Genomic DNA, 21307 nt, shown 5'->3' on the forward strand with positions numbered 1-21307 from the left:
TATGGATGAGAACAGTGGGTGGCAGGGGTAAGGGCAGAGGGTGGGGTAGGAACTGGGTGGAGGGGAGCTATGGGGGAAAAAAAAAGGAACAACTGTAATAATCTGAACAATAAAGATTTAATTAAAAAAAAAGATAAACCCTATTTTATCCAATTCTTTGCTACTCTTAATCCCACATAAAGGTAGGGTTTGGGTTCATGTGAAGTGGAATATCATCTCTAAGATACTACCTGCAGATCAGAACATGTGTGTTAACAGTGTTATCATCAGATTTAAATGTCACACTTTAATACACTAATGATAAATGCTTTGTACCATAAGAAGAAAGTTAATTGTATAAATGAGGGAAAAGATGATTCGTATGACCATAGCTAGTTCAACCTTCAGTACCACTGTTTGAAGTGGGTTGAAGAGTGAAGTGGGGTTAGGGGTATAACAGTCTTTCAAAAATGTTACTGCCAGGGAAATATATAGGGAAAGGATTTATGTTTTGTAAGGTAAGAGGTCCTAGAACATGTGTGCTTTGGGGAATGATAAAGTAAACTAGTTAGAAGGAGAGACTGATGATGCAGGAAGGAAATGATGCCTAAAGAGTGAAATCCTCAAGTAGATGAGAGAGCTGGGTTAGTATTGGCTTAAAACACACACACACACACAGTCACCAGCATTCACACTGACACACATACAGACCCACCATCCATGACTGACACATTCACACAGGCCCACCAAGTCACAATAATGTACATACAGACCCAGGAGTCACTTCACACACTCACAGAACTAAAAGCCACACTGACAAGCCAAATAGACCCACCACCTGTACCCCATCTCACATAGGCCCCTCCTAGGACTCTCCCTTGGGAGGCAAATCCAGACCTGGGCTGAAGGGGGGAGAGGGGTACTTCACATTCAATGGAAAGGTTTTATTAAGAGAATGAGAAAGCATTCTGAGAGCTGGGGAGGTGCATCGACCCATAGAGTCAAAGCAAATACAAAACCCCAGCGACAACCTCAGGGTCCCTAACACGTCTTTCTTCCCTCTGGCTCCCTGTCCCCCAACACTCCTTTGAACCGAAACACCCTCTCCATCCTGGTCTAGCTGGACATCTCGGAGCATGAGCAGAAAATAGTGAAACGAATCTTCAACTTGGGATAAATCAGTTGTGCTGGACATTTTAAAACTTTCAAATTTAATTACAACACACAAATAAATAGGGCAGACAATGACAGGGCTGTGAAGTGCAGCCTGGATTCAAGTTATACAATTTGTGCTTTGTCTTCTTTGTTCCTGCCCACTTCTTTCCAAGAGTGGGAGGAGTCCAAAGAACCCATTGGAGTTTTCCTGCCAGGACCCCTTATTTTTGAGGGTCAAGATTCTGGGATGAAGGGTGCCAACTCCTCAGTAGCACCTCTGGTTTGTCAACAGTTTTCCTCCTGCCATCAGTAAAAACAGCAAGGCCTTGGACCCTAAGAGTACCCACCACTGCCCAAGCACCCTAATGGTGAGGGCTCAGCCCCAAGAACCATGTCAATTTCCTGTTCAAGCACTTAGCAATCCAGGGTCAGAAAACTGCAAACAACAGGGCCCTTATCAAACCACCACAGAGAGGCCATCCCCACCTTTTCCAGCCCAGGTCCCTAACTCGGGGGTCTCTGGATGAATGCTCTCTTTCTGGCCTTACTCTAACCCTTCCTTTTAATCCTTTCAGGCCCACCCCCAGGAGCTAAGACCTTATTTCAGGCCTTGGGAGCCCCTTAGGGATGGGGCCTGGGAAGCGGTTATTTCCGATGCTTGGCATCCTTCTCTGAAGCTTTAGTGTCACCATGCCCACTGCCCGCAGTGCTTAAAAACATCTTGTCCAGCCCCTTGAGTGACTCCAGCAAGTAGTTCTGGAAGGCGGTGAGGGCAGCACAGATGGCTGGCCCACCGAAACCATGGGTGATGAGGCTAAAGTGTGTCAGGCAACTCTGCACTCCAGGCTCCAGGATGAGAGCAGGGCGGCTATTGCCCAGTGGCGAGCGGTCCTGAGCCATCAGGTCTGCAAACTCCTTACAGATCTGCCTGGTGAGGGAAAAAGGGTCAGAGGTTAGAGGTCAGAGGTCTGAGCCCAGAGAAGGACCTACCATATTCTGGGTACTTTATTTATATTATATTTATGATTGTTGACCCTGCCAATAGTCTGCAAATGATGATCATACCCATTTTACAGAAAAGGAAACTAAGGTTCAGAGACATTAACTGATTTGTCTCACAGCTAGTGAACAGCACATGCCAATACCCTAGGATCCTTCTTTTTGTGGACATCCTGCCCATATTCAAAGTCTAGCTCTACCACCTTATCCAGGAAACTTTCCTTGATCCACTCTCCCAATCCTACCCCCACTCCAAATACCAGTGCCTCACAGAGCTTTGAAATTATTAGGGAACAATCTAGAATCTGCCTTGAAAAACTGAAATAATAGCTCATAGTGAACATGAATTGAGGCCTACCATAGATGCTGTGCCAAGTGTATCATCTCACTTAGTCCTCACAACAAATCTATACTCTTATTATTATCCCATCGTATGATGAGGAAACTGGTTTCAAATGGGTTAGATCAGCGGTCGCCAACCTTTTGGACCCCACAGACCACTGGTGGGCGGACCACCGGTTGGTGACCATTAGGTTAGATGACCTGCCCAAGTGGCTAAGCTGGGATTTGAATCCAGCTCTAGTTTGCAGACATTATTTGTTTCTTTGTGCATCTTGTGGTGTGTGGCTCAGGCAGAAGAATCACCCCTGTCTCACCTTTGTGGCACCATGGAACCCAGTCAGCATCTTAGACATGAGTGGGACCTAGTAGTGCTGAATAAGTTGGCTGGTTAATGGGTGAGGTGAGCCCTGCCCTAGATGTGTTTCTTCAGCTACAATATGAGCAGTCTCAACAGTCTCATGAGTCATGGAAGTCCCTTGAGTCTGTGATTCCATTTCTGCCTAGGGGACTTGAGGAAGCCTCAAAGAGGGGAGGGTAGAGTTGCCATTTGAAAGACTGCATTAGGTGGGGGTACTGGCTGGTGTTCTAAGCAGGAGAGCAAGCCCAAGGATGGGAGAGCAGGAGAGATCAATTGGAGTGGGTAGGGTTTGTTTGGGCTGGATTGTGGGGTCCTCAAAGGAGTCTGGACTTTACCCAATGGATTGGTGGTTTTCAAATTTTTTTTTTTTATTGCTTAAAGTATTACAAAGGGTATTACATATGTATCCATTTTATCCCCCCGCCCTAGACAGTCCCCTAGCCTCCCCTATCACCCAGTGTCTTATGTCCATTGGTTATGCTTATATGGTTTTCAAATTTTTTATTCCTTTCCTCTCTATGTCTCACTCTGTCTCTTCTTGCACTGGGATTCTTTCTAAAAACAACCTTAATGGACTAGCAGTTCATTAAACAGACCCCGAAGCATCCCCACAGAACCTAGTTTGAAAATCAGTGCAGTAGCTGTGGGAGCTATTGAAGGTTCTTGGGCAGGGGGGCAGTGCATGTGCAGGGAATCTGAAGGAATGGGGTGCTGGAGTGAAGATCCAGGAAAGAGATTAGAAGACTAGAGTTGAGGTGGCAGCATGTGAAGGGTGGTGAGGGAGGTAACAACGAGAGTTGCAGAGAGTTTAAATGTAAAGTAAGGACAAAGGGTGATCAACCTGGGGCCTGGGTGGGCATGGGTGCCCTCATGGAAATCACTGGAACAGAAGGGCTGATGGGTAAGGCTCAAGCAGAGGGAGCAAGACCATGGAACCTCAGAGCCATGATGGGACTAGGGCTGGTGGTGTCATGGGGCACAGACAGTGTATGGGAGCGTGACACAGACTATGTAAGCCTATCTATGACACCATTTTTGCTGATTCACAGAACCCAGATATATTCATATATGTCCATGTAGCATGCACAGCATTGAGTGTCGGTGTGCTGTGTGTGGTGCCACTCGTGCCCATGCGTGGGGTCTGTGCATTGCACCTACATGTGCCTGTTCATGGCACCCACAACAGCCTGTGCATAGTGTCCAAAAGTGCCCACATTGCACCCTCACTCACTTGGCGGCCAGCAGCATGTTCTTGCGGCTGTGCAGTTCCCCAGGGTCAGCATGCTGTCGGCACAGGTACTCGGCAGCTGCCTTGGCTGGGAACTCGGTCTCACAGATGTAGCCGAAGTCTCGGGCCAGGTGTATGGCCTCTCCTGGGAGGAGGAGAGGCAAAGAGGTGAGCTCTCACTACAGCCAGGTGTACCTCTGAGACTGGAGCACCACCTTGAACCTTGACCCCCTGGCCAGAGCCCATCCTACCCCATCTTGCTTCTATAGATACCTTCCTCTAATTTCCCACTCCAGCAATCCCATTGCCATCCTTTGGGGCCACCAGGGATGGGCTCTGAGTTCAGGGATGAGAGCTGAGCCCACCCTGTATCCCAAAGCTTGAGCTCTATGTAATCACACCCAGAGGCACCAACCTCCAGGGAAAGTACTCTAACCCCCTTATCCCTTTCCCTCATCCAGTCGCTGGCCACTTCTCCCCACCATACACACACATGCTCTCTATTGATTGCATGGGCACGTGCACACACACGTGCGCGCACACACACACACACACAGGCTGTACATACATATCATACACAGCACTTCCTCATACATGACAGGGAACAAACATGTGACTAAACACACCTTCCTGCATTGGAGACCATCACACACAGTCACACTGGATGACACAGGTCCCCTCGTGCCCCAGCGCCCACCCTCAGGCCTCACTCACCCTCCACCAGTGAAGTGAGCAGCGTCACGTTGGCGGCCTTGCGTCGGCCAGCTGGCAAGTTGAGCCCAATCTTCTCCAGCCGTTCTCGCAGGCAGCGGCCTCCATTCTTGGACTTGGCCCTTCACGTGCACAAAGAGAGACAGACACACACTATGAAGACAAGAGAGAAGGATGCAGGCTAAGTGACCTTGCTGCTTCCACCAACCCCTGCTGAGGCTTGGGTCTGGCCCTGGGGACTGTCGGGGGCCTCTTTCAGTCTGGCCCCAACCTCTTTCTAACCTCACTGGCTTTGTAGCCAAGATGGAGGGTAGGGGGCCTAGCTCCAGGAGCCCCTCATTTCTCCCTAACCCTCTCAATAGCAGGATAGCCCAGGGTGTGGCAAGATAGGCCTTTTTCCCACCTTCGCATGCCAGCCAGGCCATACACAGCTACCCAGGGACACACAGACCTTTATACAGATACACTAGGACAAGCAGACATGCACAGATACATATAGACACATACACAGATGAGCGCACACTGAGGGCCAAGAATAAACATACCCCAATAGAGACAGACACACAGAGAGAGACTCAGACACCAGGCACACATAGGGGCACAGAGACAAATGTTCACACGAAGTCAGGATCTCAGGGACATGCACAGACACTCACACATTCACACGAGTCCCTCTGGGCTGCTCGAAGAGACCAGGAATAAGGAGATAATCCCATACCTGCACAAATGCAGCCCCCACACAGAGGTACATGCACATGTCTAGCTCCAGATGTACATGTGATCACATACACACAGGGTAGGACACACTCCATCCAACACATCCCACTGAAAGTAACACAGGAAACTCGCATTCATGGAACATATCTTCCTAGCCACCCCCTATACCACACACACACAAACATGCACTCGTGCATGCACACACCATCCTTAGGCACACCAAGACTCAGCCCTATGTAGGCACAAAGATATGCACAAAGGGAGACAGACACACAACTAGATCACTATGGACCCCAAAACGCACACACCAGAGAGGCCTTTGCTCCACAGGGGATGGGCTTTGGGTCCTGGGGGGTCCCTTTTCTGGAGGAGGGGGTGAAAAGGGCACTCTTCTTCCAGGACCCAGCCTTGTCCATCTGCCCAAGACGGGTGGGTCCTCCAACCCTCCTCTATGCCCAGGCTTCTTCCTCCACACCCCACCCTCAAGGCCTCAGACCTGTAGTTGCTGCTGGGGACCTGGGCCTCCCCTCCGGGAGACTGAGGCATAGGTGGCCCTGTGGCTTGGGGTGAGGCTGGACCCTCCTTGATCCCCTGAGGAGGTCTGAGATGGCCACGGATTTTGGCCCAAACACTGTGCAGGGAGCTGTGGGCTGGCCTTCCTACCTGCGAAGGACACCACCCAGGAGTGAGGCGTTGAGGCACTCGGGAGGCGAGAGTCGCCGCTGGACCTCCCCCACTGTCACCTTGTACTTGGATGTCGAGCTGAGCAGTGACAGCCGGCCTGGCACGGAGCAGAAGACCTCACTGGGGTTCGTGATGCCGCCAACCAGGCTGTCTCTGGCCAGTGAGAGGGCCGAGAGGCTGCTGGCTTTGGAGGGGATGGGGACTGTGGAGCAGAAGCAAGAGCAAAGGAGAAAGACAACACTGAGCCAGGGACTTCAGGACACTAGCAGCTGTGGAGGGAGCACTTTGATGGAGCACCCGCTCTGAGCTGGGCACCATGCTACATGCTGTGCACACAGGCACAGTTAAATGTCCCAGCATCTTTCAGAGGAAGGTTCTATGATCCCTGCTTTACCAAGGAAGAAACCGAGGCACATTGATGTTAATGTGACTCACCCAGGTTCACTCAACTAATGGGTGGTAAAACTGGACCTAGAGCTGTCTGGTTCTTGAACCTGTGTTCCCTTCACCAAGCCAGGCTGGTGCCCTGTTAAAACTCAAACAGCCCCAGCAGACTCTTGGGGTTTTAGCATGTGTGACCAGAGAGGGAGTTGGAGATGAGGAGATGGGGTCTGAGCTGCAGGCAGGATTCCTGGGTCACTGTGGCAGGGCCCAGCCAGATCTGGGCAATCACAAGGAGCCCCCAACCCCCCCCCTGCCCACTTGTGATCCTATGTCTTCACCTCCCCTAAAGTAGTGGGAGGACAGGAAGGTTACAGCCCCATTAGGCCTCCAGCCCTGGCCCCTTCCTGCCAAGTCACTCTGGGATGCTCAAGGAGACCAGGAAGAAAGAGACACCCTCTGGCCCCCTCCCCCAAATGCTCTTTAATTATCTCCCAACAGCTACAAAGGGCAGAGAAGGGAATCTGAGAAGTTGATTTTCTAAAACCCACTTGGACATCCTTGCCTCTAAAAGAAAGTTCTTCCTGCAGTCTAACCTCCATCATCCTGCCCAGCTTCAGAGGGAAGAGAGAACACTTGAGACACGTATTTCCCCTGAGGCTTAGCTTCTTTCAAGGAAGTGAGAGCCTTGGTGTTAAAAAAAAAAAAAAAAGGATGTCTTATGTGTGTGTTGGGGGGGGGGGGTCATGTGGGGAGTCTGGGGCCAACAGTTACTGAGCACTCACTATGCTATGAGCTTACACAAACAACCTCACTGAATCCTCAGAACTCACAAGGCGGCTACATTTATTATTCCCATTTTGCAGATGAGAAAACTGAAGCCCACAGAGGTGAAGTAGTGTGCCTGAGCTCACACCGCTGGTAGACTTAGAACCAGCAGCAAGCCCTGGACTGTGGTCTCAAAGACAGCGCTCTTAGCCCTCCAGCCATACGGCAAGTATTTGCTGAGTGTCTGTGTGCCAGGAGCTGTGCTGGGCCTTGGGAATGCACAGGCAGACAAGGATGACCAGGACCGAGCCTGGCAGAGCCCCTCCAGCTTTTCCCTCTCTGGGTGTGCATTTCCCCCTTCCCCTGTCCCCCAGCCAGAAACCTCAGTGATGCCTTTCACACTCAGTGATGCCTCTCCCACCACATCCCATCCATCACCATGTCCTAGGTTTTCATTTCTCCACGTGCCCTGAATGTTGCCCCTTCTCCATGTATGCACAGACACTCACTTCCTGCCTGAATTTCAGCACAATCCCTGCTCTGGTCTCCCTGCCCTGCTGCAGAGGGAACTTTCTTAAACACACATCACTCTCCAGCCTAAAACTGGTCAGTGTCCAGTCAGTGCCCTGAGAGACAAAGTCCAGCTCCATAGCTGGGCAAAATGATGTCCCCTGTCCTTTAGGAAGTACCGACTCTATACCCAGTGCTTTACATGAACAGCTCTGGGGAGTGGATGCCATTATCCATCCCCATTTTAAAATGAAAAAACTCAGTTGGGCACAGCAATCAGGAGCACAGCCTCTGAGCATGGACTCCAGAGCTCACATCCTAACCATCATCATACCCTACTTCACCTTCCTTTATAGCCTGGCCATGCCTACCCCTCTTGCCTGGTCCCCGGCTTACCCTTTAGCCTCTTGACCCACACTGACCAACAGAAGTATACTGTGAGCCATGTATGTAAATTTACAGTTTCTCAGAGCCCCATTTTAAAAAGTAAAAAGAAACTTGCAAGGTTAATATATTTTATTTACCCAACTATATCAAACATATTATCATTGAAACATAATCAATATGTTAAAAATTACTACTGGGCTACTAAACATTCTTTTCTTATACTTAGTCTTCAAAATTCAATGCATATTTTACCCTTACGACCTATCTTAATGCAGACTAGCCACATTTCAAGTGCCCACTAGCCCCATGTGGCTAGCGGCTCCCACAGTAGATAGCACAGCTCTAGACTTCAAAGGGGAAGCACAATAGGTAACCTATGTCAGCGAGATGTGGGCGACTGGTGACTGGCGCTGCCCTGTGCAAAGCTGCCACTTGGCTCTCACCATGCTGGACATACCGACATTGCCGGAGATCCTGGTTTGTTTGTTTGTTTGTTTTTGCTGGTGAGATCAGGACTCTGGATTTCTATGAGAAATCTCTGTAATTTTAAACATGAAAAAGTGCTCAACATCATTAATCACTGAGGAAATGCAAATTAAAACTATACTGAGATACTACTAGGATGGCTATAATGAAAACAATAGACAATATCAAGTGTAGGTGAGAATGTGGAGCAACTGGAACCCTTACATTGCTAGTGGGAATGTAAAATAGAACAGCCACTTTAGAAAACAGCTTGGCATTTTCTTAAAAAATTAAACACAGCCCTAGCCGGTTTGGCTCAGTGGATAGAGCGTCGGCCTGCGGACTGAAGGGTCCCAGGTTCGATTCCAGTCAAGGGCATGTACCTTGGTTGCGGGCACATCCCAGTGGGGTGTGCAGGAGGCAGCTGATCGATGTTTCTCTCTCATCGATGTTTCTAACTCTCTATCCCTCTCCCTTCCTCTCTGCCAAAAATAAATAAAATATATTAAAAAATAATTAAACACGAACTGTCCTGGCCAGTGTGGGTAAATGGTTAGAGCAGGGGTGGGCAAACTTTTTGACTCGAGGGCCACAGTGGGTTCTTAAACTGGACCGGAGGGCCGGAACAAAAGCATGGATGGAGTGTTTGTGTGAACTAATATAAATTCAAAGTAAACATCATTACATAAAAGGGTACGGTCTTTTTTTTTTTTTTTTAGTTTGATTCATTTCAAACGGGCCGGATCCGGCCCGCGGGCCGTAGTTTGCCCACGGCTGGGTTAGAGTGTCAGCCTGTGCACCAAAGTTTCATGGGTTCGATTCCCAGTCAAGGGCACGTGCCTGGGTTGCAGGTTCGATCCTCAGCCCCGGTCAGGACTCATGTGGGAGGCAACCAATTGATGTGTTTTTCTCACATTCTGTCTTTCCCTCTCTCTTCCACTCTCCCTAAAAATCAATGGAAAAATACCCTCAGGTGAGGATTAACAACAACAAAAATTTAAACACAAATTTACCATAAAATCCAGCATTTCCACTTTTAGGAATTTAGCTAAAAGCAATGAAAACGTATATCCACACAAAGACATGTATGTGAATGACTATAGCAGCATTATTCATCATAGCCAAAACAAAATGTGTTGCATCCATACAATCGAATACTTGCTCAGCAATTTTGAAAAAAGAAGTACTTATACATGCTACAGTGTGAATGAACCTCAAAATATTATGCTAAGTAAAAGAAGCTAGATGCAAAAGTCTGTATATTTATATACTCCATTTATATAATATATCTAAAACATGCAAATTTGTAGACAGAAAGCTGATAGTAGTTGCCTAAAGCTTGGGGTGAGAATGGGGATTAACCACAAATAAAGGAATTTTGGGGGTGTTGGAAATGTCTAAAAATGGATGTGGGTATGCCCTGGCTGGCTGGCTCAGTTGTTTGTAGTATCATCCCACACACCAAAAGGTGGCGGGTAGAGTCCAGGTCAGGGCCCACACCTAGGTTTTGGGTTTGACCCCCAGTTGGGTGCATATGGGAGGTAACTAATTGATGTCTTTCTCTCTCAAAAAAAAAAAAAATCAATGAAACATATCCTCAGGTAAGGATTTAAAAAATGGATGTAGTTATGACTATGCAAATAGAATTTTACTAAAAAAAATCATCTTGATACAGTCTAACAATGGATGAATTTTAGGTATGTAAGTTTTATTTCAATAAATGGGTAAAAAATGCAAGTTCCAGGGACTCTCATTCAGTAGATGTGAGGTGGTATCCCAGAAGTCTGCATTTTTTAACAAGTACCCCCAAGGGATTCTGACACAGTGGTTCCTTAGACCACACTTAGAGTATCACTGCCCAAAGCCTGAGGGGGAGGGAGAGCAGGAGGAAGGCAGACAGGAGAGGTAGTGACCCTCCTCCCAGCCCACCTGCCTTTCCTCATCTCCCCCAGTGGAGCCTGCTGGTTAAGTTTACCTTCTCACCAACTGCGAGAGGGGTTCTTTTATTTATTTACTTTACATATTTTTATTGATTTCAGAGAGGAAGGGAGAGGGAGAGATAGAAACATCAATGATGAGAGAGAATCATTGATCAACTGCCTTTTGCACACCCCACACTGGGGATCGAGCCCACAACCTAGGCATGAGCCCTTGACTGGAATCGAACTTGGGACCCTTCAGTCCACAGGTCGATGCTCTATCCACTGAGCTAAATGGGCTAGGGCCAGAGGGGTTCTTTTAAATATAGCTCCTACCCTTCACTCCCATGCTCTACACTGCCCTCACATACCGTCCAAACTCTCTGCATGGACACTGGTTTTTCAGCCTCTCTTTGGGGCAGACAGGGGCCTGTCTGGGAGGCAAATGAAGCAGGGTTGTGCAAGTGCAGGGTCCGACTCTGTCTTTACGTAGTAAAATTTTGATATTTTGTTTATCATGGATTTTTGGCATTATTTTTATTTTAAAATATTGCATTAAAATATATTATGTATCTAAACCTTGCCTCAGAGTGAGTACCTCACCCTAGGCCTGGCCCTGCTTGCATCTTCATTTGGAAGCCCACACCCTCGCCATCTCCCTTTCCTTCCCCAGAGCCACGAGGAGCCGAGGGGAGGTGACTGTTTACATCAGCCCAGGTTTGCCCCAGAGATCCCCCTGAGATTGGAAGATGGAGCCCAGCAGAGAGGGATTCCCCACCCCCAAGGAAGCAAACCACTCTCCTCAGAGGGAAGGAGGAATATCTCATGAGGTTCTCATCTCCAAACCACTCCCCTCCAACTTCGACTATATAAACTGACACTCATGGAGATTTTTAGCCCTTATAACCTGTCTGGCTTTTCCACAGACAGGGCCTTCGCACACGCTGTGCCTAGTGCAGTGAAAGCAGCAGGATCCTTTCTACACCCCGCCTTTCAATGCACTCAGACTTCAAAACCCATCAATCACTCATTCAACAAACACCCATTGGGCGCCTAGGGAGCCGCTTCCTAGGGCCTCCTCCAGGAAGCCTCCCAAACTCAGGCCCTCGCTGCTCCTTCTGAGCTCCCACCACCACCTGCACAGGCCCTCTCACTGCCTTTCTCAGCCAGAAAACAGTCCTGTCCAGGTCTGCCTTCCTCTCCAGGCCCGCCTGCTCTCGGTGCCCGGTGCCCCTAGGACAGGTCGCAAAACTGGAGGAAACAAATGTGGGCAGAAAATGGAGGGCTCCCCGCTTCCCCTGGGGTTGGCTGGGACCCCACCTGCCATTCTCTAACCCACACAGTGGCTTTAAGGGGCTGCCCACCTGGAAGGGTGTGGGGGGGCGGGGCTTGCCTCCCGGGGCCTCCAGGACAAGTGCTGGAGACTCAAGATTTTACAACCAAGGGCTGGGCCCCCGACAGCTTCCAGGCGCTCCTCCCCCAGGAGCCCATGGTAGGAAGATCGCGTCGCTTTGGGGATAGGACGGATCTGCCTGCCTCCCTTTCGCATCCAGAACTCCAATCGTCCTCCAGTCGCCCTGCCTGCCGTAGCTGGGAGATGCTGGAGGAATCGGATGCTTCAGTTAGCCAAGACTGATTTTCCATAAATGCAGGACCGGGTCGGAACGAGGTGCCCACAGATGCCGGCAGGTGCCAGCCGACTTCAGGACTCCCCGGGGGTTCCCAATGCCTGAGGGCAAGGCAGGGCGCTAATTCACCGCCCTCAAGGAGCTAGTGAGTCTGAGGGCAAGGCAGGGCGCTAATTCACCGCCCTCAAGGAGCTAGTGAGTCCCTCAGTGCCAGCGGAGAACCCCGGCGAAAATTACCCGCTGCAAGCAGAACTCTAGCCGGACCAACTGTTTAGCCAAAGAGCACATCCCCAGGTCCGGACCCCAGGGACCAGCCTCCGTATTTGCAAAGCCTGACCCCACCGGCCTTGTGCTCCGCGGGCTTTGATGTCCAGGATGGGGTGCCCAGGGCGCCGGTTACCCAGCTCATTCAGCCACTGACCCGCTGCCACTGCGGTCCAGTGGGTGTGTGCACCTGTTCCCGCAACACCCGCGGGGCACCGACAACCACATCTGCCTCCCCACCTACCCCACCCACCCCACCCACTGCCCCAGGCAGCACAGCAGGGCTCTGGGAAGTCCTGGCCACACTCACCGTGTTCTTGGGACCGCCTTTGGGGACCGGCACACACCTTGGGCCTGGGATTTATGGAAACATGTCCCTTGAGAGAAACCAACTCCCTCCTCACAGCCAGTCCTCCCACCCTCCTCTGGTCTGGGGGTTGGGGTTTAAAGTACCCAGAGAACAGGCTGATTTTCTACTCTTCCCCAAGCAGAGGTCCCCAAGCCCGTTCCCAAAATGCAGGGGGCTAGTCCCCCCCCCCCCACCTTAGGTCTCCCAACCCCTCAGCCATGGCACTGGACACCAAGACCATGATCATATCTCTGGGTTGACAGAGCTTTTCCTTCCAAGGGCTTAAACAAAACAAAACAAAACAAAACAAAACAAAACAAACATAAAAACAAAGCCATCGCAGTGCCTGCCCCAAGGAGTTAGGTCCCGAATTCAGGCAGCCAGGTTCCCAGAATCCTCCCAAACCCCAGCTCCAGGTCACAACCCCAAAACCAGGAGGTCTGTCTCCTCAGCTTGCCCACACACACTTCAGGCAGTCCAACTAATTCTCAGTCCCTTGTAACGCAGTCCTAGCTCCTCGAAGTCCATCCCCCACCCCCACCTCCACTTCCACCTCCACTCCCAGCCTTTGCTGGGAACAGGTGGAGGGCAAACAGAGCCCGTGCTTGAATTCACCACCTCAGATTTGTCTGAGTCTCTAGATTCTTGCCCCCCACCAGCCCCAAATCTAAAGGGCCCCTCCAAGGCCTAGACCAGCCGTGGGCAAACTACGGCCTGCGGGCCAGATCCGGCCCATTTGAAATGAATCAAACTAAAAAAAAAAAGACCATACCCTTTTATGTAATGATGTTTACTTTGAATTTATATTAGTTCACACAAACACTCCATCCATGCTTTTGTTCCGGCCCTCGGGTCCAGTTTAAGAACCCATTGTGGCCCTCGAGTCAAAAAGTTTGCCCACCCCTGGCCTAGACCCACTTGAGGGCAAGTCTCAAACCCCTGTCTTTTTCTAGTCCATCCCTCCTCCCTCCCCCCCTCCCCCCCACAAGGCACAGAAGTGACCCTCACAAGCTTAGAGATCTTCAGTACTAAAGATCAAATTCCGGGACACAATGGAGACCCCGATACACATATAGAAACCCCCAAACACACGGAAATGTACACCAACATGAGAGAAATGCACCACACACTCAACAACAGAAACACATATACCAAGAAATACCAGAAAGACACCTAGGAAAGGGACATACAGGACCTGAACTCACGCTGACACCTAGGAGCAGGCAGGCCCTCCCTTTCGTGCACACACCAGCTCCCCTAACCTTAATGCCAAAAAGGCTCCCGCTTGGAGAGAAAATTCCCCAGGGAAACGCAAGATTTACCACCGCCTCCCCTCCCTGCAACTCCCCATCACCCGCCAAGACCCTGCAGGAAGGAAGGGGGCAGAAAGCCCTTGCCAGGCTAGCAAGTGGTAAGGCTCTGTAAGGTGGGAACAGCACCTCCATTCTCACCTCTAAGGAAACAGGGAAGTGATTTAACTCTTTCTGCAAATTAACTCCAGATCCGCAAAAGCGCCCTCCCCTCCGTAGGGAGAGGCCAGGCCCCTGTGAGGCTGAACTGGCGGGCAAGTTGGGTGAGCGCTGATGGACTCCGTTCATCCCAGGCCGCAGGCTCTAGGGCCAACTCACCCACCTGTGCAGTTGCCCAAGCTCTGGCCAGCCCCCCACCCCGGCCCCCCTCCGCCTCCACTGCCCCTCTACTGGGCCGAGGAGTGCCCCGTGGCCACCAAGCGGGGCAGTGACGCTCCAAGGGGGGAGAAAATGGCTCTGTGCGCCCAGGGCCTGCACCATCTCGCCCGATTCTGCCCTGGCAGATGCACGCCATTCCTTACCTTTCTTTTTTTTTTTAAATATATTTTATTGATTTTCCACAGAGAGGAAGGGAGAGAGATAGAGAGTCAGAAACATCGATGAGAGAGAAACATCGACCAGCTGCCTCCTGCACATCCCCCACTGGGGACGTGCCCGCAACCCAGGTACATGCCCTTGACCGGATTCGAACCCGGGACCTTTCAGTCCGCAGGCCGACGCTCTATCCACTGAGCCAAACCGGTTTCGGCCCTTACCTTTCTTGATCACAGACTGGTCCAGGAGGCTCACTCCCGAATCATCCATGGCCTGCAAATAGGAGAGGCGGTGGTAAGAGTGCGTGTGGACCTAGTGTCCTTTCGCTTCCCAAGCCCCCGCTGTCCCTGGTCCCCGTCCTGTCTGCTCCGGCCAACAATGTGCACTATGGTCGGGTCGCCTGGTGTGGGGCCAGGATTCGCCGAGGTTCGGCACCATCTGGCCCTGGGCACCTCACCGTGCCGTGCCGTGCCGTGCCGTAAGGGAATTTTGAACCTTAGGGAATTTTGAATCTCTGCCTCTCTTCGCTCCAGGCTCAGGCTGCCTCAGCGGACCGACTCGGCATAGATGCCCTACGTGGCCCAGCCGAGAGGGAGAGAAGCGGCCCAGCCCCTTCCCATTTACTCGGCGGAGGGCTGCTGCCACCCAGGCACGGCGAAGAGGCTCCCCGCCGCCGTAAGGGCCAGGCAGCGTCTAAGCCAGGAACCCGGACGCATTCGAGGAGTCAGGGTGAGAAGCGGCAGGCTGGGGGGAAAGTTGGTTTCCCGTTTTCGGCACCTTCCCTCCAGCCAGGGCCCTCCATCTGGCCCTTCCTGGACAATTCCGGCCTCACCTGCAAGTCCTCCAGGCCGGGCGGCGCCCCCAGCCCGGGGAGGCCGAGGGGCGCGTCCGCCAGGCCGTGCGCGCCGTCGGCCAGGCTGTGCAGGAGCCGGGGCACCGCGGCGGCGTAGTCACGGCGCGGGTCCAGGCCCAGGGCGCGGGCGGGCGGCGCCAGCAGACCCGGCGGCTCGTTGTGGGCGCGGGCGGCGGCGCGGGGCGCGGTCCAGGCGGCCGGTGGAGGCTGCGGCTGTGCCAGGGGCGCCAGGCCGCCGTACGGGTCGCCCGCCAGGTGGGGAAAGGCGGCGGTGGCGTCGGGCGCCTGGCCGTAGGGCAGGGGCGGCTGCGGGTAGGGCGGCGGGAAGTAGGGCGGCTGGAAGTCGGCGGCCGCGGCCGCGGCGGGCGTGTGGCAAAGCGGGGGCGCCGGGCCGTAGGCCGCCGGAGGCAGGGACGACAGGCGGGCCCCTCCAGCCGCTGCGCCCAGCCCGTCGGGGCGCTCCTGGAGAAGGAGAAGGGCGCGTGAGGCGATCGCCCCCAGCCGACAGGGGTCCAGCCCAGAAGGACCCTCCTCCTGGGCAGCTCGCAAGGGTCCAGCGGCCGCCCTGCCCGCTTCTACCCGCTTCCCGGGGACCGAGGTTTATCCTTGGAGACCTGCGCTCACCGTCCTCGGCGGGCGGGACCCCTGCGGTCCCCTCCCGCTGCGACTTCGTTGTGGGAGGGGGTTCGGAAGGTCCCGCACTCAGTCCTCCTGCTGTCCCCGCGCCCCCGGGCCCCGACTACTCACCATGGGGGAGTAAGTGTGCACCAGCATGGGGCAGGTAGCTGGGGTGCGAGGCGCGGCGGCGGCGGCGGAGCCCTCGCCCGACGGCCAGCGGGCGGGACGCGGGACGGGAGCCTGCACAGCCCGAGGGGCTCACTTGGTGGCGGGAGTGGAGGTCAACCCAACCTGGAACCCAGCGGGCGTCGGGTCCTCAAGTGTGGGCGACCCCGGGCGAGTCCATGGGGGCGGGACGCGGGCCAAACGGGCTCCGATCGCACTTGGGAAAGTCGGCCAGCGGGTGCCCAGCGCCCGCCCTGCTCCCTCTGAGCGCAGCCTGCTCCATGCACTCCAGTTATAGTGGCGGGGGCGCGCCGGGCCTCGGGGGCGCGCATTAAAGAGACACGCGGTGGCCGCTTTCTCCCTTCTCGCCAGCGAAGGCTCGGGGGAGGCGTGGCTTCGGCGCGACCCCATGGGGTGAGTACAGCCTGGTGAACCCAATCCCCGCGGGTCACCCAGCTGCTGTGAAGCAGAGATGGATTCAGGGCTGGGACGTAGGGGCTTTATTGCTTCTTTGCCTTGGAGCAAAGCACCACTGTTCCTTAGCCTCAGCTTCCTTGTCTGTAAAATGGGTATCCGCCTTTTCTCTAACCACCTCACCTCGCCCACAATGAGGTGGGCGATCGTGAATGTGGAAGAAGTTTGTGAGCTGTAGACTCAAGCCCACCGGCTCATGTGTATGCGTGTGTGCATGTGTGTGTGTGTGTAGGGGCCATCAGTCTCTCTGAATGTTTCCAGATCAAAGCGCCTCTGAGGGTGCCCACTTACTCCAGGAGGCTTCCCAGTGCCAAGCCAGCGTCTGAGTAAGCTGGAGACGATCTCTCCAGACAGAGAGCAAGTTGCCTGGGACTGGGGCTGAGCATGAGTTCCACCTGAGGAGGGCCTAGGCTGGCTGAATGGGGGCCTGTTGAGTGAATCTGTGTGTATCGGACACTGTGTGGGTGGTATGTGATCCTTACACTAGCACCCACAGGCTGTGCTACCATGGCAGACACTGGGTAGCTCTCAAGCATGTTCCAGTCTCTGCGGTCACTCTATCTTTCTTCTTCCCAAAACCCAACCCTGCCCTCCTGAGAGAAACCGGGACAGAGATTAAAGAAAGGGAAATGAGAGGAATGCTACGGGGAATGAGAATTAAGAAGGCAGAAGGAAGATGTTTTTTGAAAGCCAGAAGGTGCTCAAACCAGGGTATAACAGAAATCGTCCCAGCAAACATGTATTACAGAGAGTGCCAGACTGTGCTAAGTACTTAATGAATAGTGAGCTCTTGAACCCTCACAACAGCCCTATGAGATAGATAGCCTTATCACCCCCATTCTCAGGTGAGGAGAATGAGGCACAGAGAGGTGAACTGACTTGCCCAAGGTCAAGCAGCTAGTTAAGTGCCAGAGCCGGGATAGCCTGCTTCTAGCCTCTTTGTGCTCAGAATTCCTAGTCTGTGTTGTCTGATACTCAGGTGCCTAGAATTTAGTCCTGACTTCAACTGACCTGTGATGCTGGGCAAATCCCTCTTCCTTTCTGATCTGAGTTTCTGCAACTTCAAAAACAACAATAAAGTAGGGGAGGACAGAGAGGACTAGATGTGGGAGACAGAACATAAAGGTAAAAAATTTGAGATAGATTAGAGTAGAAGGGGAGCTAGAGGAGAAACCATTAACCCATGAAATGTAGGTGGAGGAGACTTGAAAGGGGTATCCCAGGAGGTACAGGTCTGGGTCATCTCAGCCTAGGGGTCTGTGGGGTATAAGGAGGCTAATAACAGCTAACTAAAGAGTCGCCACTAAGAACTTTCCATAGGTTGGACCACCAGCTAGAGTGGAGGATGAAACAGAACTGGGCAGCTCTGCAGCCTTCGTGCCCAGGACAGATCAGCGGTCAGGAGTATGCTTGCATGTGTGTCTATATATGTGGGTGTGTGAGTCTGTGGTGAGACCACTCTCAACTTCAGCAAAGGACCTCAGAAGTCAGGCTCCAGGACAGGTGTATGTGTGCTGATGCATGGCATGCAGGTAGGTAGACCTCTTTGGGAGAAGTCCAGTGAGGCAAGGCTGTCATGCCTGTGCCCAGCTGTGGGATCCCCCGCTTTCTCCAGAAGGTGTGGGGAGGCCAGAATGACAGGATGAGCTGTCTGTCCAGTGGCCTCCTTGGGTTTCCTCACTCTACTTCCCTGCAGCTAAGACAACCCCCCCCCCCACTTTTTTAACCTTATTTTCCCTTCTTTTCTGGCCACTTCTCAGTCTTCTATTTCTGCCCTTTCCTTCCTCATTCTTAGTGTCAGTTATTCATCCTCAGAATTGCAGCTCCTGCCTTTTCTTCCTATCTACAATCTTCATGAGCCAGTTCATCCCCTCTCAAAACTTTAATGACTACCTGCTGTTATCAGGTAGCCATTCTGGCCTCCCAGTCTGCTGTTATCTCCCAGCTCTGTTATCTGCAGTCTGTATCTCTCACTAGAAATCCAGACCCTTAGATGCAATTGCCAGTAGGATACTTCCTCCAGACATCTTGTTGCCACCATCTGAAACTTGCCAAGTCCAAAACTGAACCTCAACACCTCCTTCACCCCACCAGCAACCCCTACCTCTTTATCCTCCTGAGTTCTGTATTTCCATAAATGGCACCACCAACCTTCAAATTAAAAATAGAGTCATCCCAGACTCTGACTCTGACCTCCCCCACCCATAAGCTGCTCCTCATGGAATATTGTCATTTATAACCTTTAAACATACCTCTCCACTCCTCTGTCTGCACCTTAAGCTACATTCTTTCTCATAGACCAGTGGTCGGCAAACTGCGGCTCACGAGCCACATGTGGCTCTTTGGCCCCTTGAGTGTGGCTCTTCCACAAAATACCGACTTCTGCACATGGGCCACAAAGTTTCAATTGCACTGTACGTGCGCGCCTGCATGTGGTATTTTGTGGAAGAGCCACACTCAAGGGGTCAAAGAGCTGCATGTGGCTCACGAGCCGCAGTTTGCTGACCACTGTCATAGACCAGTAATTCTCAAAGTGTTGTCCCTGGACCAGCATCGCCTACATCATCTAGGAATGTGTTAGAGGTGCCAGGTCTTGGACCCCACCCCAAATTTGCTGAATCAGTATCTTGGAGGGAGGGGGGGGGGCTGGCAATCTGTGTTTTAATAAGCCCATATAAGGTAAATTCAAGCATAGTATAGTCTGCAAACTACTGCCACCATCACAAACCTGCTAACTGGTCTCCTGCCTTCATCCACATCTCTTCTGATCTAATTCCAATTTCATTCAACAACAGTGACTAGACCATGTAACCTTCCTACTGAAAACTCTGCTGGGGCTCCCCAAGACCCATCTTCATGGGGAAGCTTAAACATTCTAACCAGCATTCCAGGCTTTTCGTAGCTGCAACTAATTTTCCTTTCCTGCCTTGTGAACTATTTCACAAGATGAAAGGAGAAAGAGAGAACGTGTCCTGCACTGGGGTTGATGCATGGCAGGTGCTCAGTGAATGCATATTAAGTAAATGATAAATGAATCCATGGATGAGTTTATGAACCCCTCCGTCTGTTGGGCATTCCTATAGGAAGCTTCCCTGCAAGCATGGCCCTGGGTAGCTAGAACCCAGGTATAATCGAGAAAGTCATCTGAGAAAGAAGTGATTTTGCTTATGACTACTGGGGAGAGGGATGTTATCCATGGTCCGCTGCTGATTTGGGGAACTCCTAAAAATTTAAGGGTCCTAAACCCAAGGGTCCTCTGTTGCTCTTCTCTTTCAGGCCCAAGGGACTCTTGATTCTCTCAGGCATGGAGGTGGACTGTGCTGGTTTTTCTGGGACACATGCACACATGTGGAGGCCTGAGATATGCATGGGACGTGCAACATGCACAGAGACACTCATGGGAAACAAACATACCACATGGGAACACAGGACATATATTGACACATAGGTGTATATGTTCAAACATACATACATCCCCATTGGCATATTTGGCATATTGCTCTTCCCCCAGGCTCAGGATTTTCCCTCTCTTTTCAAAAAGTGTGTTTGCATTTGGACTTTTATGTAAAGAAAAAACTTGGGCCTGCCTTCCTTATGGTTGACACCGCCACCCTCCTCCCATCCTTTGATAACCTCCTGCTCTGGGCTTGGCTGAGTACAGGGTCGGGGAAATCTGGCACAAGGAGATGCTTAGGCTCCACCTTGTGGTTAGATCTCACAACTGCAGCTGGGGTCTCCCTATTTCCCTGGAGGTTGAATTACCGGGCCTCTCCTAGTTAACCTAACCCCCTCCCTATTCCAGAGGCCAGAATTCTCTGATTGTCCCTCACTAAAGTACAGACAGAACTCAGTCGGCCTTGTATTGTGAGGCTTTCTTCAGCGTTTGGCTCCTTTGCTGCATGAGGGACAGTACTTTGAGGGCAGGGACCGTGAGTGGTTGCCACTTGCATTGGGGCTCTTCTCTTTGAAGTTCCCCAGATGATCTCAATCACTCCCATGACTTTAAGGACCCTCTACAACAACTTACAAATCTGTTGCTCATCCAGACCTGTCTCAACTCCAGAGCTCAGAAAGCAACTGCCCCCTGGATATTCCACAACTAGCACAAATGCACCCTTTACATTTAGAGCTTATGTTTTGTACCATCCTGTTTCCTAGTGTTCCTCATGGCCTACATCAAGAATCTGGAAGTCATCCTTGGCTCTTCATCCATCTTCACTTCCAATAATCACCATGCCCTATTAAATAACTCCTGCCTATATTTTCTCCATCCTCACTGCAACTGGCTTAGTTCAGACTTACTACCTCCTCTCAAGCTCTGTGCTTCAGTTGTCCCCCTTACAGCCAAAATCATCTTGCTTAAATGCAAACTGGATCACATTCAATGAGCTCAAAAGTCTGCAGTCTCAGCATGATCCCACATCTAAGCTTCTTAGCACAGCACAGCAGGACTTAAGATCTGGTTCATGTCCACGCATCTTCCACACTCCCACTCACTCTCCACTAGAG

The 21307-nt window shown here is 51.8% G+C and overlaps 1 protein-coding gene across 1 annotated transcript; it reads right to left on the bottom strand.

The window, feature by feature from the left end:
• Positions 1 to 921: 921 nt before the first annotated feature.
• On the bottom strand, positions 922 to 16596 carry TFAP2E (transcription factor AP-2 epsilon). The gene is made up of 7 exons (XM_059690224.1): positions 16289 to 16596; positions 15521 to 16003; positions 14910 to 14961; positions 6153 to 6375; positions 4776 to 4894; positions 4065 to 4206; positions 922 to 2062 (listed from the first exon to the last, which is right to left on the bottom strand). The coding sequence occupies exons 1-7, from the start codon at positions 16313 to 16315 to the stop codon at positions 1780 to 1782; spliced, it is 1329 nt and encodes a 442-aa protein (XP_059546207.1). The 5' UTR covers positions 16316 to 16596; the 3' UTR covers positions 922 to 1779.
• Positions 16597 to 21307: the final 4711 nt, after the last annotated feature.

This window comes from Myotis daubentonii, chromosome 3 (genome assembly GCF_963259705.1).
Source record: "Myotis daubentonii chromosome 3, mMyoDau2.1, whole genome shotgun sequence".
NCBI lineage: Eukaryota > Metazoa > Chordata > Mammalia > Chiroptera > Vespertilionidae > Myotis > Myotis daubentonii.